This window comes from Equus caballus, chromosome 4, assembly GCF_041296265.1.
Source record: "Equus caballus isolate H_3958 breed thoroughbred chromosome 4, TB-T2T, whole genome shotgun sequence".
Taxonomy (NCBI): domain Eukaryota; kingdom Metazoa; phylum Chordata; class Mammalia; order Perissodactyla; family Equidae; genus Equus; species Equus caballus.
Genome location: NC_091687.1, coordinates 90,727,639 through 90,754,247, shown reverse-complemented (window position 1 = coordinate 90,754,247; position 26,609 = coordinate 90,727,639). Strand labels below are relative to the sequence as shown.

Below are 26,609 nucleotides of genomic sequence, written 5' to 3'. Positions count from 1 at the left end.
TGAATGATAAGAACTGTCTTCTGTACCAGCAGGGACCTCATCTTTTGAACATTTTATCCCACTTACTGTCTAGTGTAGTATCTGGCTTATGCATATATTCATATTATGCTTTGTTCCGAAAGGGATTTGGAATAACTTATAAAGATAAATACCATAGAACAGTGAAAAGTATAAAGGAGGAAACCAGGGCAAAATAATAATCATAAGGAATAATCGCTATGAGTTGACTGCTGACTAATAGCCTGGTCCAGTTGTAAGTACCTGACAGGCATCCATCCATTTAACCTCCCGAGTGCCCTCCGAAGGAGGTACGCTCATTTTACAGGCGACAAACTAAGGGTGTAGAGAGCCCTGGGGCCCAGCTAGGAGGGAGTGGGTCCAGGGTCTGAGTCCAGCAGTGGGCTTCAGAGTTCTCCCAACGACAAGCCTGTGCGCTTGACCTCTGAGGTGCTACGCCAGTGTCATGCCTTATGGCCCTGGATACGTATTAGATAGGATCGAAAATCTGCAGCCAAAGACTCAAAGGAAAATAAGACTAATTCCAGGATTTGTATTGTCCATAAAATAAAAACAGACCCTCCGCTCAGGAGCCACGTGGCTCTGCAGGTACCCTCGGAGGGAGGGTCTGCATGGGCTCTCCAAGGGGACGAAGGGCTGTGCCCCTCTGCAGTAAACACAGCAAGGACCTGGGGACTCCGGCGCCCACTCACGTTTCTCCATGCTTGTTTGTTGAATGAAGTGTGTGTGCACTTTTATGTGTGCATGTGTCTATAGTGAGGGCACGGTCACTTCTGTCTGGAGGAGGCTCTCCGTGGCTCCTCGGTGGATGGACACCGAAAGGTCCTTTCTGGGGCTGGAGGTTGTCGGCTCCATGTCCTCGTTGATGATGCGCCCCTTCCCTCTGCATGTCTGTGCGTGTATACATGCATAGTCGTGTAAACGTGTGTCATATACACAAATGAAAACGCCATCTGGATCATGAGACTTCTATCTGTCCACATACTTGTTCTTCCTCTCCTTGCCTTTGCTCCTCCTGATTTCCACTCATTTTTCTCCAGTCTCATCTTTACTTGCTTCAAAATACTAGGGTGCTTAGGAGCCAGTCTGGTGGCGCAGTGGTTAAGTTTGCACGTTCCACTTTAGTGGCCTGGGGTTCACCAGTTTGGATCCCGGGTAAAGACCTAGTACCACTCGTCAAGCCATGCTGTGGCAGGCATCCCACATATAAAGTAGAGGAAGAGATGGGTACAGATCAGGGCCAGTCTTCCTCAGCAAAAAGAGGAGGATTGGCAGCGGATGTTAGCTCAGGGATAATCTTCCTCAAAAAAAAAAAAAATACTAGCGTCCTTAGCCCACTGGAGAGTGTGCAAGTTCCTGGTCAAAGCAAGACAGAGGAGGGAAGGAAAGGAAAGGACAAGTGTGTGTGTGTGTGTGCGCGCGCGCGATTGGATGTGTAGGCTGTGCCGTATCTTATTTGTCTTTGTAATTCTGGCTTCCAGCAGAGGGCTTGGCACGTAGTAGGCATGCAGGAAATGTTGTATGATTAAATAATTGGATGTCTGTGTGTCTGCATGAGTTAGAGTGGACATTGCCAGTGGGTGGGGGGGAGATTATATTTCAACATCCCCATACCCTCTGTGGATGGGTTGGAGAATAATCAATATAAGAATTCAACTGGGGTGAGCACATAAAGTTATTCTCCACTTACTGCTAGTTCAAAATTCCAAGTAGATTACCTTTAAGCATATAAGTTTTATTTTTTCCCCACATTTAATATGAAAAATTTCAAGCATTCAGAATAGTTGAAATAATTATTCAAAGAACGTCCATATATCCAGCTCAATTAAGCTTTTGCTATAGCTCCCTGATACTATATCTATGCCTATATTCACCCCTCTAACTATTGATCTGTCTTATTTTTTTTTAATTATTTTATTGAGGTCATATTGGTTTATAACATTGTGTAATTTCAGGTGTACATTATTGTATATCAGTTTCTGTATAGACTTAAGCATCTAAGTTTTAAATCAGGTTTTCTGAAACTGTTTCAAAGCTGTCATCCCTAATAGGGCAGCCTGAAGACTTTGGAGCAGGCTATGGGAGAGCCACCTCCCACACAAGGTGTTCTCTCGGGACAAACACACACAGTCCACACTGTTTTCCAGGCCATTCCTATGGCCCACACTGCAAATCGTGCCCTGACCTGTCATAGGGTCTTAGTCCTCATTTGATCCCATTTGTCTCAAGGCTGCCCAACATGCACTTGCATCTCCTTAGATGCTCAGACTCTCGGGCCGGTCTTGGCACTGGGTTAGCACACACCCAAGGGCTATACCCCGCCGAGAGCTGCCCAGGGTTGTGGCAGGAGAGTTATGGGGCTCATTCTCCTGCAGGATCTCGTGGGTGGTTGTGCAGGTTGAACACTGCACCACTCCAGAAGGCACCATTCAAATGTGGCATCTCCTGGAGTTGTTCAGTGCACTGCCTGCCTCCTGTCTAGTTGCAGCCCTGTTCACTCAGGACCAGAATACAAATAATTCCATCTCATTGTTCTGCACTGCACCATGCCCTTGCTGCAAGCTGTCGGGGTCCCTACGCAGCTGCACTTCTCTGAGCCTGCCCTCTGAGGTTAGTTTCCTGAGAGAAGCAGGTCATGGACTGCTGCTGCCCACTCCCTGGCCTTATTTCTCAGCAAGGAGCTGCACCCAGCAAGCCGGGCTCTGGAGACAGAAGCGCCGAGCCCCCTTACGCCCGCCCTCGGAGCCGTGCATGGAGCGAGCTCACTGCTCCAGTAGGCGCTGCCCTGGCCTCACCTGCCTTGCTCCCCGGCATCTGAGGCACCCCTGAGCAGGGGCTTCTGGGGCTACAGAACGAACAGCAGCAGACTCCTCTCTCTGCCCAGAAAGTTTCAAGACCCCTCGTTCAGTCCAGAGACCAGTAGTCTCTTCACTTCACAGCAACATTTCCCACCCTGCGGGCTGAACACACGCAAGGGCACACCCAGAGCTGCACACCAGGTGTCACTGACTCCCTCACCCGTCCGTCTCTCTCAGGGTGTCGGGTGAACTCAGCCCTCAGAGGGCTTCAGAGAGGAAGCCTCTGGGAACCAGGACTGCTGGGCTCGGATGACCACCTGCCCAGCCTGTGTTACTCCTGAGATGCCCTCTGGGTGGCCACCCTGCCCCCCGCCCGCACCCCCAGGCTGTTGCTGGGCTCCGTTATAAATCACTTCATATCCTACCATGGCCTTATTCCTCATCTGGCACCTTAAAATTTCCCCACAAACCTGAGTCTTCTCCCTTTTCCTGGCCTTTATCACTAGGGAGAGCGTCTGATCCCACTCTCCGGCTCGTGAAGGAGTCAGCCGGCTTGACCAGTTTCCCTGAGTTGGAGCCCACAGGATGGTAATGGTCGGGCACAGGCTCTGAACCATCAGGTCCCATAGCTTTTTTTCTTTGTTTAAGTGTGGTAAAAACAAAAATACATAACAAAATTGACCATTTCAACCATTTTTAAGCCTACCGTTCAGTAGCATGAAGTCCATTTACATTCTTGTGCAGCCATCGCCACCATCCGTCTCCAGAACTTTTTCGTCTTCCCCAACACAACTCGGTACCCCTTGAACACTTAACTGCGCGCTCGCCCCCGCCCCCAGCCGTCACAAGCACCCTTCTACTTTCTGTCTCTGAGTTTACCTCCTCTGGGACCTCACATAAGTGGAATCATAGTACTTGGCCTTTTGTGACAGGTTTATTTCACTTAGCAAGATGTTTTCCAAGTTCACCCATGTTGTAGCATGTGACAGAATTTCTTCCCTTTTTAAGGCTGAAAAATAGTCCGTTGTGTGTGTAGACCACGTTTTGTTTATCCATTCATCTGTCGGTAGACGCTTGGGTTTCGTCCACCTTTTGGCTGTTATGAGTAACGCTGCTATGAATGTGGGTGTACCAATAACTCTTCAAGCTCTTCCTTCCAGTCTTTGGCGTGTGTGCCCAGAACATACGACTTTTCATTTCCATTAAACTCACTAATTAATTGCTTGCAGACGGAAATCAACTTTTACTGCCCACCCTGGCCTGGGCGCAGTGAGATCCAGCCTCCTATGCGAGATCCACAGATCTGGCAGGGATCATTCTTTTCTCATTTCCAGCCCCTCCTTGCCACTGGAACAGTTTCTCCCTCATGGCTTTCTGAGTACGGAAACATTCCCAGGAAGGCCATTGGCTAATCTAATGCAGTGTGTCCTGACCTTTTCAGCCACCGGAACACCTGCCCACTGCTTGGGCATGAGCGGTGGATATATGTGAAGGAGGTGTCCTCTGGCTTCAGGATGTCCTGGACCTTAGACCACCTGGCCCTCTCCTTTGTGACCGTCTGGGAGAATTCCAGGCATTGGGGAAAGTGCTTACCAGGCCCTGGTCGCACACCAATCCTTTAAAAGCAGAGAGCAAACAGTCACCACACACCCCATTGTCAACCTAGCATTGCCTCCTAAACTCTAACCTATTGGGTTACAATTAAAATTTACTATCCAGTTTTATACTCACAGACTTCAACTAAATCATCGAACCATCTGGTGAATAAAGAAAGTCTTGTTTCAGAGGGGCCGTTTGCTTAGGGTGCAGGGGAGCGGGTTGGAGTGACAAAGGGGAATTGTTCTGGATACTATTGACCAAGATACTTCACTTCTGCCTCCCCCTTAAGAAAACGGGGAGAGAATTCCTACCTCCCGCACTCGAGACGCCGTGCCCATGCGTTCAATGTCTCGGAAACTCTTGGGCAACAAGGATCTGTGAAAAGCAGCCGGCGCAGTGGGCGAGGCAGGTGATAAAACGGCTGCTGTCTAAGCGCGCCCTGCTTGTGCCAAGCATTTCACATCCATTATCTTATTTAATGTTCATAAAACTTTATGACACAGGCACTCATATTCTCGTTTTATAGAGGAGGCAGTAGAGCCCAGAGGTGACAGAGCTTTCCTCCGCATCCGAGTCAGCATCATCTCTCTGATTCCAAACCCCGTGCTGCTCTGGGGTGCTCTTTCCCCGCAGGTGGCTTTGCTAACCCTTCCTACCCAGGGTCCCTGGCCTTGCTGCCCAGAAGGCATGTGCAGCCACACAGGAAGTCCAGAACGTGCCCTCACTTCAAGTGTGCCATCCGGCTGGCCCTGTCCCCCCTTCCTCCTCTCCGGGTGCCACATTGCCAAACCTGTGCATGGCTCCCCTTCCTGGGACGGCCAGCCTGAACTGCCAGGAGGCCCTGCAGGGGAGGCTGCAAGGCCGACTCAGAGCTGGCTTTCAGTCACCTCCCAGGCCCAGGGGTAGGAATAGACGTGGCCAAGGATCGGGAGGATGGGTGGGGCTCCAACCCAAACAAGCTCGGGTTTGGAAATCCGGCAGCATCTTTCAGCAGCTGACTGGCCTCAGGAAACTTCAGTAGCTTCTCTGATTGGCTAAGAGGGCACACTCACCTTGCAAGGTCACGAGAAGGCTAAGGTGGAACAGTATGTAACGTGCCAGCGCTGTTCTCTGCACGTGGTGGTGCCCAAGAAATGGCATTATCTATTATTCTTAGGACAAGTTGTAGAGATGTTGTTCTGAGGGGTCTGACGGATGGAGGAAGTAAGATGCGTGCGTGTGTGTGTGTGTGTGTGTGTGTGTGTGTGTGTCTGTGTGTCTGTGTCTGAGGGGCCATCACAGAGTTGCGAGGAGGATCACGGGAGACAGATAGCTGGCAGATTGTGGCTCGGGCTGATGGCAAGGTGAGGCTGTCACATCTCCCTGCCCTTCCCTCACCAGGCCCCCAGGGACTGGAACGGAAAACCGGGGGAGCCGGTTGTGTGGGCTCTTCTCTGCAGAGTTCAGGGTGGACTCACAGGTCCCCCCGCAGAGGGGACCTCCTGGCTGAGGGTCTGAGGGCAGGGCCTGGGTCGGACTGGTGTCTGCCTCCCTCAGTCTCGGAACACAGGGGGCTCCATCCATGAGTAGCATGAACATTCAGGCTCCGCATCTGCCACCTTCTTGGATGTTGGGCAAACGGCTCTCTTGGCCACCTCCATCTTCCCCAGTTTAAAGCCTCTGGAATAAAGGGGATAAGAGCGCTGCCATTTAGTAACTCGACTGAGTGTCAGCTAAGCACCGTGGGCTTTTCACAAGTCACCTCCTTCAGCGCTCAGGGGAGCCCTGGAGAGAGCAGGACGCGGTGACCACCCGGTTTCACGGCCTAGCTCTGACTCTTCTCTGTCTTGGTTTCTTGGGAAAGTTCCTTACCCTCGCGGGGCCCTGGGGTAATAGTGGTACCTACCTCCTAGGGTGTTGTGTGCAATAAATGGGTCCACAACATTTCTAAAGCATGCGGGATGTGCTCAGCATAGGGACCTACATCCATATTAGCTGTGGTACCTTCCTTTTGTTGATGAAGAAACTGAGTCTCGGGGTCTCAAGATGAGTAAATGACAGTGACAGAGTTAACCCACCTCGACTGACTCTGAACCTGTGTTCTTCACCGCTGCGTATATGACACTCCTTCCCAAGTTGCTGTCGCATCTGCCCCTGCAGGAGAGACACAGCCCTCAAGATGCAGCCTGGATGTCCTGCCCCCTCCTCATGGGATGCCCTGCTCCATGCTCTTGGACAGCTTCCCCTCGAAGGCAGAGGCTATGCTTTATTTTTTACGTAAACTTTTTGTTTTAATGGAAGTTACACACAGACCAGTGCACAAACTGTCGGAACACAGCTGGATGCATTTTCCCCAAGTGAACACAGCCATCAAGCTGGCAGCCAGATCAAGAAGATCATTCTCAGTCCTCCAAAAATCCCTGTGTGCCCCCCTCCAGTCCCAGCCCCCCTCCAGAATAATCCTTTCCCTACCATCATGATTAATGTTAATTCTTTTTAAATCTTTATTTTAAATGGTGTACAGTATGCCCTCTTTCATGTCTGACTTTCTTCCTTTAATATGTTTGCAAGATTCATCCCTGCTATTGTGAGCAGCGATGGGTCCTTCGTTCCCGTTGCTGTGTGGTATTGCATTGGGGGAATATCCCACAGTTCCCTGAGCCGTTCTGTGGTTGCCCGACATGCGGCTGTTTCCAGTTTGGAGTGGATGCATAGAGCTGCTGTGCCTGTTCCTGTGCATCTCAGATGCATCCTCATGTCCAGCTCAGTCGCTGGCTCGTGTTTGCTGAGTGGATGGTACCCCCGTGTCCCCTTGCATGGCTCTGCCAGTGAACAGAAGATGCAGGCAGGAAGACGCGGCCTTCTTCCTTGCTTCCCCTGGACAGGGCAGGGTCTCTGAAAGAGCCCCTAGAAAACAGCAGGTGCTGGAGTTAGGGAGGGTCTGAAGGACTGTTGGACTTAATCTTCCCCTTTTTTCAGGTGAATGAACTTGGGCCCCCAGAGAACTAAAGCCCAAGGTTACATGGGACAGTGGTGTCAGAACCCATGTGGATCCTGGAAGTCCAGACTCTGAGGCCACTGTTCTGTCAACAGGACCCACAGGGCTGGACACAGGTCAACGTTAGGCTAGCTGGAGGCCCCGGCCTCACAATTCCTCAGCCAGGGTGTGACCTACGGCTGCCGCGGCCTCCTGGAGTTCCCACGGGACGCTGCGATGGTGGTCTGCCGTGGTGTGGGGCCACTCAGCCGCACTGCATTACTGTCAGGGGAGAGCTCAGGCTGTGGCGTCTGGCAGAAGCAGGTTCCAATCCCAGTGTCGCCATTGCCAGTGGTGATGTTCTCTCTGTGCCTCATTAGATTCATCCTTGAAGTAGAGACAGGGACCTCCTGGGCTGTGACGGAGGTTACATAGATATCCAGCATGGTGCCTGGGACTAGATAAGGACTTGACGGCATTAGCCAGGTGGGCTCTGGCCTGAAGTGGGTGAGTGGTGGGCTAGGAGGGTCAGCAATGGCACAGCGCACCCCACGGGGGGTCACTGGGGCCCGGCCGGCCTCCCCTCTCACAGATGGCAGTCAGGACTTCCCCCTTCTCCTCCGCAGGTTCCGGGCTACCGGCAGGAGCGCGTGGAGAAAGGCCTGAAGCTCTTTGCCCAGCTCATCAACAACAAGGTGTTCCTGCTCTCCTTCATCCGCACACTCGAGTCGCAGCGCAGCTTCTCCATGCGCGACCGCGGCAACGTGGCCTCGCTCATCATGACGGTGCTGCAGAGCAAGCTGGAGTATGCCACCGACGTGCTGAAGCAGCTGCTGGCCGACCTCATCGACAAGAACTTGGAGAGCAAGAACCACCCCAAGCTGCTGCTCAGGAGGTGAGGGCGGGACCGAGGGGTGGCGAGAGGCAGGTGCAGGTCAGAGAGCCCCTACCCCAGCCCAGCCCCCTGGGCCTGGCTCTACTGCCTTCCAGGGAGACCAGGGTGGAGCTCCCAGAAGGAGCTACCAGGTTGCCCAAGGTTAGGTATGACCTACCCAGAGGCCGGAGTGTGTCCCATGCCTCTCGGAAGAACCTGTCCATCATTATGTTGGTGCTTACAACTCAACCACGGCCGTCTGCTTCCCCTGTAGTTTTTCTTCTGCCCCTACATCTGCTCCCCATTCTTCTCTCTCTGCCCTTACTGCCCCTTGATTTTGACCCACTCTACTGGAATTCTTCTCTTGTGGACTCTTCAGAGGTCATTTCCCCCTGCCTCCCCGGCCCGATCTAAATCAGAGCTTGAATTAGGTGAGACACCCCAGGGCCCATCTGGGAACCCACCTCACCATCTCAAGATTGCAAACTTTAGCCCCCGCAACCGGGAACAGAAACATCACCCGGGAGCCGGTTGGAAATGCAGCATCTCAGGTCCCAGCCCACACTCCCTGGATCAGAATCAGCCTCGTAACGAGAAACCGAGGTGATCTGAGCGCAGATGAAAGTTTGAGAAGCGCTGGTCCAGCCTGTGTTCGAATGAAAGCCCTTTAGTAGCAGCTTGCCTGATGCAACACAGCAGGTATTTCCTGGCTCCTGCGTCAGGCTCTGCAAGGGTCCAGGGCCCGCCGCTCAGCTCCACACCCTCGGAGGCCTCGTCCTCAGCACCATTGAGAGTGAATGGTCACATGTGAAGACATTACCCTATCCGGGGGCTCCGGCCTTATGGGAAGTAGAGACTCTCTGACTCTCCAGGCTGCCATTCGAACTTTCCATATCCCTGAAGCCCATTTCCCCCCTAGGCTGTTATTGCGATGTCTTTAGCCTTTGTGCAGATGAAGCTGGAAAGTTCCATATCAGGCCGTTACGTCTGGCCCTCCGCCTGGACCACCCGTTTTCTGTCTGCCTCTCCGGTCCGCTGCCTTCCGTCCTGCTCTCTGGGTCGGAGGCAGGGCCTCCCGCTCGGTCCAGTGGGTAGACTTGGCTTTCAGAAGCTTTCCTGCAGGCTTTTTCCTGGTGCCGCGGGCGTTCGCTCGCACAGCTGCAAAGGTTGCTGCCTATTGGAGCAACCATACCGCTTTGGAAACAGCAAGGTGGCGCATTTTGATTTCTGTTTTACTTCTACCGTGCAGCCACCCACAGGCATAATTCGAGGGTTGCCACAGCCTGCCAGAGCTCCCTCCCACGACTTCCTGGCGGCGTGGCCTGGCTCTGTATCTGTGTGTCTCCTCCTCTGGTTTTCCTTCTCTCTCTCCCAGGTGCCCTCTCTCCCTTCGGCCCTCCTCCATCTCCTTTTCCTCTTCTTGCCCTTGGCCGCCCTGCTCTGTTCAACAGTCTTTCTTCTTTTCTCTTCTCAGCTTCATTTTGTGCTGGCAGCTGCCCAGCCACCTTGGGATTTTAGTTGTTAGTATCTTCTGGCGACTGCAACTTTTAGCTCTGTCCAAACATACCTGGATGGGTAGATTTCTCTCTGGAGCTGATCACGTACTTAGTGCAAGTTTGTTTTCTCTAAACAGTTGCAACCAAAAGTGTCCTTTGGCCAGTAACACTTCTGTGGTGTCTTCACTTCCAAAGTAAAAGAATAAATGGACTTGGGTAGCAGCATGAAAGATGCAAGTTAGACTCAAGAAGGACCTTCCTGTCATTGCAAATGAAACACTAGAAGGGTTCCCAGGGGGAAGTTCCAAAGTCCGTGGAAGCCTTTTAAATAGGACAATTTGGGCATATCTCGGTATGAACCAGGCGTGCGGCTCCATTGTTGCTGTCCACTCTGGGAGTCATTAGCTTAGGCGATGGGGTTGCTCTATCTGGCCTTTCTACCACGACCCTTCTGCCACCTTCCTTTCTGTCTCCTGCCAAATTAATATCTCCCCAGGTTTTCTGTTTTTCTTTTCTGACCCAAAGGAACCGTAAAGTTCTCTATGGCTGTACTGCCCAGGGTGATAGCCATGAGCCACACGCGACTCTAAATCTAAATTAATTAAAGGTAAATACAATTAAAAATTTAGCTCCTCAGACACACTAGCCGCATTTCAATGCTTAGCAGGCACATGTGGCCGATGGCTGCCCTATTGGACAACACACACAGAGGAAGTTTTCCCTCTGGCGGAACGTGCCATTGGACAGCCCTGCTCTAACACACTCCCGCCAAAGCCCCCTGGGAGCCTGACACCCAGAATGTCATCTCCCAGCTTTGCAGGCACAGCTTGTCTTATCCTTGTGGGTGTCTAGGAGTCCATGGAACTCAAGCATTCCTTAGGACCTCAGGCTTTGGCTTGAAAGCCTTAAGCAGCGAGATCCATGCACACTTCTTCCCTGTCCTCCCAGCCCCTGGGTCTGACCAGCTGCTTCTGTCTTTGTCTTGCCCTGCCGATTCCCTCGGTGACTGGTGACAGGACCGAGTCGGTGGCCGAGAAGATGTTGACCAATTGGTTCACTTTCCTGCTGTACAAGTTCCTCAAGGTACGGTTGGGTGTGGGCGTATCTCTGGCCCTGCCTCAGTTTCCCCACCAGCTCGGACACCAACCTTCATCCTCCCCAGCCTGCGCCACTTTCCTCCACGGCCCCCAAGTCCTCACTTCCCAGGGCCTGGTTCTTAGAACCCCACCGAGAAATGCAATTCCCCTCGTCCTTAAGGGAACAGACTCCTGACCATCTCAGAAGACCCATCTCAGTGCCCCACAGTCAGTCCTAGCGTGAGAGACGGGACCCCCGTGGGCTGCGTTCTCCCAGGGGAGGCCAAGATGAGCCTCTGAGCGGACCCTGCACCACCCCTAAAGCTAAATTCCCCTTTTAAGCTAAAAGCAACTCATCTCTTATGTCCCTGCTTCTCCTCTTCCCCTCCCTCCTGCCTCTCCCAGCCCCAGGCTTACTGAGGCTGATAAGGGTCCCAGGCAGGTCCGGAGCTGCGTGTGGCGGCAGATAAGCTGATGGTGTGCCTGGGAGGTGGAAGAGCTGCTCGAGCTCCAATTATTAACTTATTTTCTAGGGAGTTCACACCACCGAGGACTGACCTCTGTCCCACCATGGGGCCGCAGAGAAAGCAGGGAGGAGTGGGATGGGGAGAGGGAACAGAAGGCAGGGAGGATGAAGAGAGAGTTCTGGGATGGTGGTAAGAAAGGGCAGAATGGGAGAAGACGCTGTGGTCAAAAGAGCTGGGAGAAGTGCATACCCGAAGAAGGGGCTTGAAAGACGGAGAGTGGAGCAGGTGGGAGCAGGCGAGGACTGGAACGGGGGAGTGGAAGCAGCCGTCTGCAGAAGCAGGGCTCAGAGGTTGGGCTCTGCTCACCTGTGGCCCGAAGCCTGCCCAGCGCACTTCTTCTCCATGTCCAGGAGTGCGCCGGGGAGCCCCTCTTCTCCCTGTTCTGTGCCATCAAGCAGCAGATGGAGAAGGGGCCCATCGACGCCATCACGGGAGAGGCCCGCTACTCGCTGAGCGAGGACAAACTCATCCGCCAGCAGATCGACTACAAAACCCTGGTAAGCTGGCCTCCCAGCTTTTCCCCATGGCTCTGGTAAGTGGGCTTGGTCCTGTGCAGCCTCCGCTCAGCAGAGTGGATGGGGAAATGCTGAAGACCACCTCTCCACGTTCGCCCACGTGTGTTCCGCTTGTGCTGGTCGCTCCATGCTTCCTCTGTGTACCAGCAGACGGGGCGTCTGGATTTGGAGACTAGTAGTTCAGACACATCTGAGCAGCACTTCAGCAAAAGACTAGTGTGGTTCCAGGCCAGTGTGCTGAATTGGGGGTGCCTATGCCCTTGCCAACAGCTGGCTGACTGACCCCACTGAATAAGCCCCTTCTCATCGCTTCTCCCAGCATGAAGAGTGAACAGGATCATGCAGATAGCAGGTGGGGGGCACAGAGGAGAGGACACTAGAATGAATTTCTCATGGATCTGAAGCACACCTCTGCCCACGAGTCCCAGCTCAAATATGCTCGTGCCGGCTGGGAATGATGTGGCTGTGAGGCCCCTATCCCACCCCACCTCAGAGGCCCAGGAATCCCAATAGGCATCCTAACAGATTTGTCAGGGTTGGCTCAGTTGACAAGGCTTTGAAGGAACAGCGTGTGACTGGGGCCCCTGCTTCCTTGCAGTCATGGTCTGCTCCGGGGAGAGAGTTAGAGGCTCCAATTAAAATGGGAAAGGGAGGAAAAAACCCTTCCAAAAATAGAGACCTGAATAGATTTCCTAATGAGCTAGAATTACGGCTGAAATGTCGCCGGCCTGGTCCCTCCCCCTCCGCTCCCTTTCTTCCCCGTCTGATCTCCGCCTCCCCAACAGCGAATCCAACGCAGTGAGTTGTAATAATACTCCATCCCCAAACTGCAGCATCCTTATTCCAGAGGCCAAACTATTGTTAGCACATGAAGCCTGGTTTCGGATGACTTGGCTTAAAGAGAATGTGAGGAAATTGGAGTGGGTCATGGAAGCACATCCTTGAAGGTGGAAACACTTGGGGAAGAGGAAAGGGGAAAGAAATTGCAATTGTTGTGCCCCAAGAAGAAGGGGCTGCAGGGAGAGCCCCCTTCAGGCCTGTGAAATGAAACTCTCATAAGTGGAAAGGGGAGCAGCCCCATGGCTGGTGGGGAGGGGCAAGGAAGAAAGTGTGTGAGCAACAGACAGGGTGACCAGAGCCTCCAAGATGAAGGATCAAATAAAGAGACAGGAAGTCGTGGAATTTGGCAGTGGCTGGAGGAGCCCGGGGCGCTTTGGGTTGACCAGTGGTAAGCTTGTCTTGGGTAGAAGAGATAACTATAAAGAATGAGACGCACTGAGAGGCTCCGGATGCATCACTTTATGGTCAGGTGCCCCTCTTCAGTGTTGAGGGATTAGTTGGATTGAGACTAGAATGTAGACTAGCATGGCCTAGGGCCCTGCTGCTGAGAGTGCCCGTCAGCATCACCTGGGAGCCTGCTAGAGCGCTAGATGGTCACCTGGGAGCCTGCAAGAGCACTAGATTCTCACCAGGAAGCCTGCTAGAGTGCTAGATGGTCACCTGGGAGCCTGCAAGAGCACTAGATGCTCACCTGGGAGCCTGCACAATGCAGAATCTCAGCCCCATCCTAGACCTCATGAGTCAGAATCAGCATTTTAACAAAACCCCTCAGTGATTGTATTCACGTTAAAGTTTGAGAAGCACTGACTTAGCAGAAAAAAACACTGGGCAGTTTGCTCAGAAACTAGCCAAGGGGCCTGGGAGTGGGAGTGGGGAAGGGAACCTCTGAGTGGAGCTATGGTCCCTCAGTGGGGGCCCCTGCTTCTTCCCTCAATGCCCTGAAGCATCCCACGGAGTTGTTCTCACTCACGGGCCACCACGAATCCCTGGGGTGAGTGGAGATGTCTGGAGAGCGTCCTCAGGTGGAGCCTCTGCCTCCTGGGCTCCTGGAGGAGGAAGTCCAGCAAAAGCTACATTGCTGCTGGGGGAGGCTGAGCCGCCCCACCACCGGCCCGGAGCACGGGACAGCAGGGGTGGCCAGGGAAGCACAGGGTGTCAGGCTGTGCTTGGCCACTGAGAGGGCAGGGAGGGTCCAGGAAAGCTTCTAGAAGGAAGCATTGGCTGGCCGGGGGCACTCAGAAGGCACACGTGGTCCAGAGTTCCTTCCACCACTGTTTTCAATTTAGGACATTTTGAGGGTGAGAGTTTGATTTTATAGATTTAGAAGGTTTTTTTCTCCTTCTTAATGGAATAAGCATGTTCCCGTTCGAGCTCATGGCAGTCTGGTTGCTAATGAAGGGCAGGTGTCCCGGGGCCAGGGTTCTTACTGCCACCACGTGGAGTGGGGGCAGGGTGGGGGGGCTGTCGTCTGAGTCTGCAAACCAGACGCAAAATTGGGAAATGGTTTCGGGGGAGGGGGCGTGAAAGTTCAGAGAAGGAGATGCACAGAGGCTCAGGTAGCAGGGTCAGAGGGCCCCCCTTGGCAGCCCCCGTGCCCCTCAGCACCCACCCCATTCCACTGTGGTCTGCCTAGGATCCCATACAGTCTCATCCATGTGGAGACAGCCTGCTCTAAGAACAGCAAGAGGGGAGAGGCCTTTGGAAATGGCCCAGAACTTTTTAAAAGAAAAAATAGTTTGGTACTCTAAGCAGAGTCTTAACTTTTCCAGCTAGCTGTGAAAAGAGAAACTGAGGCCCTGAGAAGGGGTTGCCTCTTCCCCTAACACAGGCTGCAGGTTCAGAGGCAGGAAGGGAGCTCAGGTGGCCTGACCTGCCACTTTTCGAGGGCGTCTTTCTATTTTTAAAAAACACATCAAGCTTCTTATTGAGCAATCTTTTCAGGCAGGAGCCAGGCGCCCACTCGTGTGAGCATGTGTATGAGAGGGAGTGACAAGACAGACAGACTGACATACACAGATGGGGGCAGGGCTTTCAGAGGCGGTGTGGGTCTGGATGTGCTTCTGAGATGATGCCTTGGGCATGTGTGTGTGCGGGTGTGAGAGAGAGCACACACATTTGGGTGCATGCATTAGTTTCCCTTCTCGTACAGATTCCCCCCCACCGCCTCCTCTCACTAGGACAGTGTTCCTTGGGAAAAACTCAGGATTTTAATGAAGTTTGCTGCAACAGGGAGTTAAGCGTGCAGCTCCCACTCTTGCAATGACACTGAAGCCAGGGTGCTGCTTGCTACTTGTCTGGACGGGGAGGGTGAGGGCTCAGTGGCAACACAGTTGTGATGAGGTCTCCTCACCCCTCTCCAGTCCAACCTGCAGAAGCAGTTCCGGTCAAGACAGGATCCCAGGATTCTCCTGGGAGTCTCAGAGCTCTTCCTGCTGCTCCCCGCCCATGCACCTCCTCTTCCCTCTCCCCCAGGTCCTGAGCTGTGTCAACCCAGACAGTGCCAACAGCCCCGAGGTCCCAGTGAAGATCCTCAACTGTGACACCATCACTCAGGTCAAGGAGAAGATTCTGGATGCCATCTTCAAGAATGTGCCCTGCTCCCACCGGCCCAAGGCTGCAGACATGGACCTGGGTGAGTAGGCAGCCCACCTGGGGGGGCTGTCCTGTGACACCTGTTAGCCATCAGCGGAGCCAAGGTGCAGGTAGCGGGTGTGCATGGCCTCCAGGAGCCCAGGGGCTGTGCCTTCATGGCTCTTAGTGAGCAACGAGCAGAGAGGGGACAACAGTTTGCTGGCCATCTGACTGCCACTGGGTCTTTTGAGCAGCTGAGGGGTGGGAATGGAGGGGATTGGTCAGAGTCTGTGGTCCAAGAGCTTGACACCACCTTCCTTGTGCCCCTAGGCTCTTCCCTTCCTCTCTGTTCTGTGCCTATAATTTTTGCTGACTACCTAAGTCATGAGGATCTGGGTCAGTGATGGAGGATGGAGAGAAAGAACAGAGAAAAATGAGATATGACAGCCTCCTGGGGAGCAGGATGACATTTTATTCAAATGTTCCATGAATAGATCGCATAGCCTATATAAAAAGGGTATGCCACTTAGGGCCAGCTGTACTCAGACCCAGTTATGGTTTGCTGAGTGTTCCATAGGATATTGTCCTGGGGAAATCCTAGTGGGGAGCCCCAGCTCTGAAGAGGCCAGGGCTGAAGAGAGGCTGCTCCACATCATGGGTCAGCATCAAACACGCCTGGATTTGAGTCCTGGGGTCACCACGTCCTAGCTGTGTGACCTTGGTGAAGTTACTTAATCTTTCTGCGTCTTAGTTTCCTTGCCTATAAAATGGAGATAAATAAAAGTGCCTGCCTCGTTGTAAAAATGAAATGAGATGAGGCATGTAAACCCTCTTAATGCACTACCTGACCCGTGGTACATACTCAGTAAGTATTGGCTGCTGCTATTATTGATTATGAGAATAATACTGGTCAGGAAATGGTCTGTGCCTGTTTGTTGATCCTGGGCTTGGAGAGAAAGGCGTTTATGTGTGTATGTGCTTGTGTCTGGAGATTCGTGGCAACATAGGGGTGGGAGGACCTCCAGAGGCCACTAATCCATCCATCTGGCCTCTAAGCTGGCGTCAGCTAAGCCATCCAAGACAGATGGGCATCTATGCTATTTGCTGAAATCCACAGGGAATTTTCATCCCCTCCCAATGCCTTGCCCCACCTCCCCCCGGAATTCTGATGCCCGAAGACTCAGGACCGGGGAGTTCTTCCAACTCACCTCAGTTCTTACTATTGTACTTGACCCCATCTCCTCTTGGCTGGCTCTTGGTGGGTTGTGTTTGGCCCTGTGCCGGGAGCTCCGACGCCCAGGGGGAGAAATTGGGTGAGCATGTGCTCCCCTTCACTTTGTCTCTGCTGTGTTGTTTCTGGGACAAGGAGGAAGCGTATGTGGGAGTCAGTGGGGGGAGTTTGGGGCAGTGTGCCCACGTGTGCGTCCTGGGGCGTTGGTCCCTAGAATCAGAGTAGGCATTTGTGTCTGCATGTGGGTGATTCTGCCACCATGAAGATCCCATGATGATGAACTGAAGGGGCCTGTGGGAGAACAGAACTAGAACCAGTGGGAAAGAAAACGGTTACTGGGAAGGAAGACCCCTGTGTTCCCCCTGCTCCAAAAAATTAAGGAGGCTGCTGCCTAATGGGTTTCCCAGGGAAAGCTGAGTCTACCAGAGTAACCAGGTGACACTCACCATTTCTTTTGTCTATGTGTGGGAGCCATGGCAGGGTCCACCCTTGGCTTTTCAGGGTCCTTATCTGCAAAATGGGTGGGAGGTAACCCTGGCACAGTAGGGCCAAGAGGAGGAGCTTTTGTAAGGCCCCATATCTTCATGCTGGAAGCTGAGTTTGGAAAGGTTGTGCGAGAACACAGGAAGAGCTCGTGTGCGGGGGTGCATATAGGATTGTGTGCTTCCGATGCTTAGGAATGGCGTGACTTCCCATGAGGGAGAGAGCTCATGTCATGGCTGGTGGATGCTGCTCAGGAGCTGCCCTCCCCGGCTGGAATCCACACACCCTGAGCTTGGGAGGGGACGCAGCTGCTTGTTAGCTTTAGAAAATTGCTCCCTTAAAGGGCCTGGGCTTGCAGGGCCAGCAAAGCAGATGGTTAATGGAAAGATGCGAAGCCTCCCACAGCCATGGTGGTGAACCATCTGGAGAGGAGGCAGCCACATCCAACGGCCGCAGTGCTTCCTGCCATCCACCATAAGTGAAGGAAGCCCAGGGGCTGCATGGCAACTAGGACCTGCCTGAGGGTTGCATTCTCTCAAGCCTGAGGCTGGCTGGGCCGGGGAGAGGCCACCTGCTTCCTCGGAGGGGCTGGGCCTCCAGTGACACAGTGCTCACCACGACTGCTCACGCTCCAGGTCCCAAGAGAACAAAGGGACTGCCTCTCCCATCACAAGTGCTTCTGGGAGGATCCAGGGACCACCCTGGAGGGGCAAGGGCTCCACAGCAGGGATGGAGAAAGGGGAGAAGCCAAAGGAAGGGTCCTGGGGCAGGTCCAGCCTCAGAGCCCCATCCTACTAGGGACAGGGCCTCTGTGATGGGTGTTCTTCTGAGGAATTTCCTTCTTTTCTGTTGAATCCAGGGTTTGGAGCTGCTCCCACAGCTCTGGTCTTCTTTCCACCCAAGCCAGATTGCAGAACAAGGAGAGTGTTCCGAGACCCAAATGCCTCTTCCACACAATTGGATTCTGCCTCCCAGCCCCGAGGGGAGAGAGAGGCGCGAGTTTTTCCCGTGGTGTGGGTGAAAGTACTTTGAAAGCCTAGGAGCAATTTACAAATGTGTGATTGTTATAAAAAATTAGTCAGTGCCAAAGGGACACATGGCACCCAGGGGACGCAGACACAGAGAGGACTCCCTCAGGCTCATGCGTCGGACAGGAGCAAGACAGCCAAGCACGGATCCTTCACTCCCCCATGCCTCCTCCGCCCATAGCTGAAAGCACTGGGCAAAGACCGCTTTCCCCTCCCGATGCCAGCCCCCGGCAAGGCCAGGACCCCTCTCCCAGCCCAGCTCAGAGGGAGGAAAGGACATTTTAAGGTGCCTCTGTAATCATCCTAAGTAAATCCAGGACACTCCCCTCCCCCGCCTGTCACCATCCCTGTGGCCCCTGGCCTGGCCTAGCCTCTCGACGCTTCTGTTCCTTGCTCCTTGGACTGAAGCTCTCCCAATCCCGCGGCTCCAGCCCTTCACCAGACTCCGCCAGGCATTGAGGCACCAAGATGGGGAACTGTATTGGTCAGGGTTCTCCAGAGAAAGAGAACCAAGAGGACGTGTATGTACATCATGTGCATAGGTACAGAGAGAGACTTGTTTTAAGGAATTGGCTTGTGTGATTATGAAGTGTCTTGGTGTGTTCGGACTGCTATAACAGAGTACCATAGACCGAGTGACTTAGAAACAATAGAAATTTATTTCTCATGGTTCTGGAGGCTGAGAAATCCAAGATCAAGGTGCCCGCAGATTTGGTGTCTGGGGAGGATCTGCCTCCTGTTTCATGGACAGCACCTTCTCGCCGTGTCCTCACATGGCAGAAGAGAGGAGGGAGCTCTCTGGGGTCTCTTTTATGAGGGCGCTAATCCCATTCATGGGGCTCCACCCTCATGACCTCATCACCTCCCAAAGGCCTCACCTCCTAATACCATCCCCTTGGGGGTTAGGATTTCAACAGATGAATTTGGGAGGACACAAACGTTCAGTCTCTAGCATGGAGGCTGGCAAGTCCACAGTCTGCAAGGGAGGCCCGCAGGCTGCAGGACCAGGAAGGGCCGGTGTCTCAGGTCAGGGCTGAAGGCCATCTGCTGCAGAATGCCCTCTTGCTTGGGGAGGTCAGCCTTTTGTTTGATCCGGGCCTTCCCCTAATTGGATGAGGTCCGCCTCCATTATGGAGGGCAATTTGCTTTACTTTGAGTAAGTTTACCAATTTAAATGTTAATCTTATCCAAAAACACCCTCAGAGAAACATCGGGAATAATGTTTGCCCACATATCTGGGCACTGTGGCCCAGCTAAGCTGACACATAAAATTAAATGTCACAGGAGCCAAAGTGAAGGGCACAGGGCCCCCCTTCATTTCAGTCTGTTGGAATCTAGTGAAGGAACGATGTCACAGGCCAGGGGATGGGGACCATGCTGGGGCAGGTGGGCCTCAGGAGCTCTCAAAGCACGGTATAAGGACACCCCACTCTGCTATACACGAGGCCGCCCTCACCAGGTTTATGTCCCTCTCCACCCACAGGTGTCAAGTACAGGGACCCCCTCTTCAACAAACATATGGTAAGAGCCTACCCTGGGGCAAGCTCTGTGCCAGGCATCAGGGTACCAATGTGCCTGGGAGTTCCTCATTTCTTCTCACAGTGGCAAAAGACAGGACACCTGTCTTTCTGAGCCAAGGGACTCTTTTTGTCTCCTTCATACACTCCCCAGAGGAAATAATTGGTGCCATTCTGTCCCACTGCACAGGAGAATCTGCAGCTCAGAGAGGCACAGTGCCTGGACCCTGGTCACACAGCAGGGAGGTGGAGCGAATACCCATTCCCTTCCCAGGCAGTGTCCTCCGCAGGCCACAACCTGCAGAGATTCCTCCAGTTTAATGCAATAAACTCCATCAATAGCCCCCGGAACTCCACCACCTGCTCTGTGTTGCCGTTCAAGTCGCACTGAAAGGATGTATTTTTTCAAATAAGTAATTCCTGTATGCAGTAAAAAGATACACTATCTTCTGAGTTGAAATATAAAGAGTTCACAGCAGCTGTCTCCCAGTTTGCATTTTCTGCCGTACCTGATGGGAAGGACAGATAAAGATAATGGGATTTTTTTTCTTTTTTTCTTTCACCTCCCTCTCTCCCTGGAAGGTGGAAGTGTGACAAATTGGATAGTGTGTGTGTCTGTCCTTTGTGCTTGGAGCCTGGAGCAGGGCACGGGGCTGCCGGGTAGGAGCTGGGAGAGGTCAGAGCTGGCAGTTTTTTCTTGGTGCCATGCATATGAATTCCAGGGTCACCTTCCCTCCCACTTGCCTCCCACCACCTGCCTTTTTGAGTCCCCTTGATGGCTGCTAGGGTGACACCAGAGCCTCTGTGCTCCCTATTCAGGATGTCCATGGAGCTCTGGCTCATCTCTCTTGAGTCGAGCAACAGAGCACAGGCTTGTTTTTCCTCCAGCTCTCCAGACTGCCCCGAAAAGCCGCAATGAGCCGGGGAAGAGCGCTTGACAGTTTACAGAGACTCAGAGCCCTAAACACAGACAGGACAGTTCTGTTTAGGAATTTTTTCTTTTAAGCATCACTTACCATAGTTCAGTCGTTTTATATTTTAGAACTTGCTCTCACAACAAAATTATTCCTTTTTGTTTAACAAAACATATTTGGATGGTGCCCTCACCTGCTCCCGGGTCGATTTTCCAACCCTTTTTGCAGTCACACTTGGACCCTGTTGTGGCCCCCCCGACCCCAGCTTTCTTTGGTCTGTGCTCCCCGCACCTCGGAGTGAAGGCTGTGGAGGGTCTCAGGGCTCTCTGCGGGCATCCTTCCCAGCTCACCTGCTGACAGGTGTGCAGTGGTACAGCTGGGTCTCCTCCTCCAGGCTTCTGCTCGGGACCCTCTTTTTGGAGGTGCAGCAGGCCCTGTGCAGGGCCGGCGTGTGTTCCTGGTCAGGACCTGCTCTCTGTCCCCGCGGTGGAGAGGTGGCCTGGGCTGGAAGTGCAGCCATCTGGCTGTGCAGTTGGTCTCTCGTGGATCATGAGGATTGACTCAGCCAGTTCTAATCAACCTGGTGGGTGTCTGCCTCCTCCCTCACCAGGCTAGGTCAGCCCTTCCTAAAGCTTCCTGTGATGGATCTGAGGACAGATGCTGGTAGAAAGGCTGGATGGTGGCGGCCGGGGCCGGGTGGAGGGACACAGGAGACGGTTGTTGCAAAGACTTAAGAGTCCTAGCCCTGGAATAAAATGAGGTGCATGCCTGAATGTGTGTGTGCCTGATGTGTGTGTGCATACGTCTGTGAGTGTGTGTCTCCCCACCACATGCACCCGCCTGCACGCGCACACCGTGAAGGCCAGAGCTGGTGAAGGTTTGTGCATCCTGGGCAGGTGCTGTCAGGGTGACACCTGTTGGTGGGCAGGGCCCTCCAGGAGCCAGGCCAGCGACCTGCTGGGTGCAGTGTCTCCTTTCAGGGGTGGCCTGCAGACCGCCCCGCCCTCCTTTATGCCCAGCTTCCCACTGCTCCCCTAGACACCTTCTCACAGACTTGGGGGCACACCACAGTGCTCCCACGTCCTCCTCACTGGAGACTCTCCAGCACTGTCCGGTCTATCTCCTGAGCATCCCTTAAATCTGCTGCCTGCCCCCACTGCCTTAGTTCCGGCCCTCATCCTGCCGTGGCAAGGGGCTGTTGTCTTTGGCTGGGATCCCCTCCTCTTGTCATCCGCCCCGTGTCCATGACCCTCAGCGCAACCCCAGACACCTTAGCATGGTGTGCTAGACCTTCCTGAGCTCAGTTCCTGACTTGCGTGTGCCTCTCCAGCCTCTGGTTTCCACTGCCTCCCACGAGGACTCAGGGTCCCTAGAAGGGGCACGTAAGTGGCACTTTTGGTCCGGAACACCCATCCCCCTTGCCAGGTGGACAGACACTTCCTTGCCTTTCAGTATTCAGCCCGGCAGCCTCCTATGGCCGCAGACCCTTCCCTCTGTCTGCCTCCATCCGGCCCTGATCACAGGGCCCGTGACCTTGGTTCTCCCACACAGCCCTCCACATGGGGAGCCCTGCGAGGGCCGGGGCTTTGTTTTCTTACGTTCCCTCATTTCACTCTGTCTAATGTCATCCTGGCCCAGTGCCTGGCACACCATGGGCGCTCGGGAAACGGTGTTTGAAGGAGCGAGTGAGGATGGAACTCTAAGACTGTCTGGATCTGGACTCCAATGTGGTGGCTGCAGGGGATGCCTCTGATCGGATGAGACGGCAGATGTCCTAGTCCAGAGCCGGCCTTGTGAGGCGTTGCTCTGTCTCAGGATTCACCACGGCTGTCGCCAAGCTTGGCACCTCACATCATTTGGTGCCTTGAGGTGTTTCCAATCTCTCACTCTTCCCCAAGGGCAGGCAACGCAGTCTGGGAGGCTGGGCATTTCACCTGGAGGACGCTGGCCATTGGCCAAGCCGTCACATTGCCCCTTGGCTGTTCTAATGGAGTCACCTCATACATAGCAAAAGACACAAAAGAGAGATATTTTTAGTGCTGTTCTTCCGGGCAAGACAGAAGGCGTCTCTCTGGTGAAGAGAATGCTGTCCTCAGGATTAGGAGACCTGGGTCCTGTTGATTTTCGTTATTGTTATTAAAATTAAGCATATGTGAATATGCAACAATACACAGAGCACAAAATTAGATATGGGGCCTCATGGGCTGCGCACACTGCAAGGCGACAGGCTGCTGTCCCTCAGGTCTGATGGTGGCAGGCCTGAGCGCCCTCCACTGGCCCAGCTCATCTTGGGTTCTTCACTGCTGTGTCGGGATGAGATTCTGCAAAGCCAGCCACGCAGCTGGGGGTGGATTACTCCTGGGGAGGGAAGGAGCCAGGTGCCTTGGCCTCTGACCTCGGCCTTTCCTGGTGCTGGCTTGAGTCTGTGGAGCTCCATCGCTCACGCCTCTGGAGGGAAGATCATGAAGCAGCACAGGGATGCTCCAGAGAGCCAAGCCCACTCCGCTGCCTTGATTTTCTTGAGACATTCCATGATGAGTCTGGGGAAGGTGGAGGCCGTGGCGGGGCTGGGTGAGGGGTTCCAGGACGGGAAGGAAGGTGGGTAAACATATAAGTGAAGCAGGTTCAGACCAACAGGGAAAGTGAGGACCCTGGGCAGAGAAGAGTGAGTTTTAGGAATGGGTTTTCTCATTAGTCCCCTGGAATTATTCGGTGGTGGGGACTGCCCTGCCTTCCCGTGCAGCTCTGGCACGCTGTCTTCCATCCTGGGTCGGTCGCGTGGGCTGCCCTGGCCTGCTTCTTCCCTGTGGGCCCCAGCACGGAGCTGCCAACACCAGGCTCCCACCTCTCTGGGCTTTCATTCCTCAGGACTGATTTGGGGGTGGGACAGAGAATTTAACTTTTTTACCTGTCTGATATTTCAGAAATAAAGCACCTCTTTCTGTATAAGAGGTAACAAAAGTAACAAGCCTGAGGGATCTAAAAGCAAGGTTAAGTGTTCTGCTTGATTCCAGCACACTATGCTCATATTGGTATTTGGGAGAACACTCCTAGCTTTTTGAGATAATTGCCCAAAAGACAACAGTTGCCACCTCCCAGCTGCCCGCTGGTACCCATCAGAAGCAGGGGCTGGGCTGGAGGGATTTGGGGGCTGGGACATCAGGATGCCCATTTTTGCCATCCCTGAACCTGGGACCAAGTATCGGCATTAGGGAAGAGTGTGTTTCCTGCCTGCCCTTGACCATCCTGCTGCCCCCTGCATGTCGTCACTGCCCGCCAGTCTCAGCCCGTGTCCGCTCATCAGCACAACTTGATTTTGTGGAAAGGTGTGTGCTGTGGCCCCAGGGAAACTGACAGCAACAGTTCCTCTGAGATTCCTAGGGCTCAAAGTATGAAGCTGAGCAGAAGCAGCTGCCCAGCAGCATCGCAGCGTGGCCACCGCTCCGGGTTCCAGTCCAGTGCCCCGCCCAGAGGAGGAGACCAGTTAGCACCTACGATTGTCTTAAGAGCAGAGGCCGGGAGGTGATGACCTCCAGGTCTGTCTTCCAACCTGTTTCTTTAATTTCCTGGTCATAAAATTGGAAGAATGAGTGGTAATCATTTAAGAGAGCTTTCACTTCTGGCAGTGGACGTGCCTGGTTGTGTTTCTGAGGAGTTCAGATCAACCTTGGTTGCTGACAGGGTAGCTCATAGATCACCTCTAATGGCATCTCGCTCTCCGCCTACTGGGGAGCACCAACATCCAGGTAGGAGACCCTCTGTGCTGCTGGGAAAATATGCCCCCGTCACTCACTCACTCACTCACTCTCCCCCTTCATTCATTCATTCGTTCACTTATTCATTATTCCTTTAAAAAATACTCATCAAGTACTTAGTAAGTCCCAGCTGCTGGGCTAGCCCTGCTGGTGGTGTCTAGAAGCATTGTTTTTATGCTCCCAAGGACAAGCCATCATTCCTTGACTGCCCTGGGGAAAGCATGCCCATACTCTGCCCTGCTTTTTTCAGTTGGGAGCATAGAGACAGACTGATTTTCATTCGCTTTCATAGTTAGTGGACCTAACTCAGAGCCAGGGCTGATGAGTATGGCCGCACAGTCTGTGCATGGCACAACTTCAAGGGAGCTGTGCAACAAGGAAGTCCTACATCAGGCTCTCGAATCAGTCACCAGCTGCCATTGCTCAATCCACCAGGCTGTGTGACTTGTTCACATCCCACCGAACTGTGCTACAACTCCATCAGCAAGGGGTACCAGTGTGGCTGCTAAACCAGAAAGCAGGTCCGTGCCTGGTACCTTCCCCATCTAGTCCTGACAAGCCCATGGCTACTTCACTGGAGGAGATTGCCTTCTCCCTTGGGCCCCGCCAGTGGACTTGGTATCCAGCACTCTCCTCCAGCCCCCATGTGGGAAATGCAGAACACTGACTGCCTTCTGTGCCCCCGCTGCCTCTGTACTACACCCTGCCCCACACAGCCTCTGACTCAGTGACCCTGGCACCATTCCCCACGCAAGCAGGGGAGACCCAAGAGGCTTTGTCTTTTAGGACCTGCCATGTGGCTGAGAGAAAGCATGTCACTGCCGTATTCCCCGGCCCAGGCTGGTCTTTACCAGAGTCGGACTGCCCTGCATATCAGCTGCCTGACCAGCTGGGCGATATTCTGCTTCTTTGCACCCAGCCACTCAAAAATACATGCATCCATACATACTTACGTAAAATTAAAAAGATAACAAAACAACACAACAAACAAAACAACACAACAACAATAAACAAAACAGTCCAACCAGGTGCCTCTGTGGGGCATTGTCCCTTTTGTCCACCACCCTGCATGCCTTGAGGCCCTGTCGCCATGGCCAATCCCAGCCCTGCCATCCACATCCCTAAGTGATGGGTGGTCCCAGAGCCTATGGAGGCCCCCCCACTCCAGTGAGCACATGTAGCATCCTCGTGTTTTCATTCCTGGGATGGCCGATGCTATGTGAAGCTCTACGCCAGGAGCAGGCGAGCCCAGGACCTGGAGGCAGGCCCTTGGATTTTGGGAGCATCTCTGCTCCTCTGAAGGGCAGGCAGCTCCCTCCCTGGGCCTGTTTTTCATATATAGCACTGGCCATGCCAAGAGCACAAGGCAGGGAGGAATCAGTGCTCTCTGTGCCACAGATGTCGACAGTCGTCAACCCACAGTTCAGCCTTGACAGGAGGGGACGGGAGGAAGGGAATCTGAACTGCATCTCTGTGGGACATAGGAAAAATCCACGGCAGGTCAGGCATGGACTGCCAGGTAACTCATTCCAGTACCCAACACGTGCTTCAGATCCCGGGGTGCCTGCACGGTTCGTCTGTGAGGCATTGAGTGGGGTCGTGGCTGCCTGGAAACCAGATTCCTGGCTGGAACACATGTCACATTATGAGTTTAAAAGGATCTTTTTCCTTTCTGGTGTGTGCGTGTGAGGGTGTCTGCATGGGGCAGTAAACATGCACATGCATGCGAGCTGGTGTGTGTCTGGCATACACCAGGGGCTCATGTGCATACGTTTCAGTACTGGAATGGGCATTTCCCCATCTCCATGTGACTTGAACCATGTGTGGTGATGGAGATTTGGCTGATGAGAAACAGTCTCCCCTTTCCTCATATGGGATCCATCAGCAAGCCTGTGTGTTGTAGGTGTCCGAGCCTAGGAAGAAAACGGGGGGATGTGAGTGTACACCCACAGGATCAGGTAATTAGGTGTTGGGTAGATCATCAAGATGCTGTTATCCACATCAACTTTGTTGGTGGACACCAGCCAACTTTGATGGGCTATTCCTGGGCATAGGAATAGGTTTTGCTCATCTCTCCACACACTTTTACCGAGCCTCCCTGCCAGGGGTGACCCACCAGCTGGCTTTTGGGTGCAGGACACACCCCTGGAACAGGAACTGGGTGCACAGTGACTGAACCTGCAGCCTTGGTCTCATTAGCTCCCAGACCTTACAAGCAAGTCAACGAGTGTGGGGCATGATGGTGCCAGCTTGCATGTGCTCAATGCTTTCTTAAGTGCTTTTGCCTGCCTCATCCATTCAGCCATATTTACCGAGCATCTACTTCTTGCACATGTGGCCACTCACAGCAAACAGGTGGGCAGGGGAGGATAGGTGATGTTACCCCCACTTCTGTCGCATAGCTTGTTGGG

The 26,609-nt window shown here is 53.4% G+C and overlaps 1 protein-coding gene across 1 annotated transcript in view; it reads left to right on the top strand.

The window, feature by feature from the left end:
- The window catches only part of PLXNA4 (plexin A4), a 432,314-nt gene that overhangs the window by 382,141 nt on the left and 23,564 nt on the right, over positions 1-26,609 (top strand). The window contains exons 22-25 of the mRNA XM_001498268.7: positions 7,998-8,266; positions 10,758-10,824; positions 11,695-11,841; positions 15,172-15,331. Of these exons, the coding sequence (XP_001498318.2) occupies positions 7,998-8,266; positions 10,758-10,824; positions 11,695-11,841; positions 15,172-15,331 (643 nt within the window). The remainder of the gene's footprint in view (positions 1-7,997; positions 8,267-10,757; positions 10,825-11,694; positions 11,842-15,171; positions 15,332-26,609) is intronic.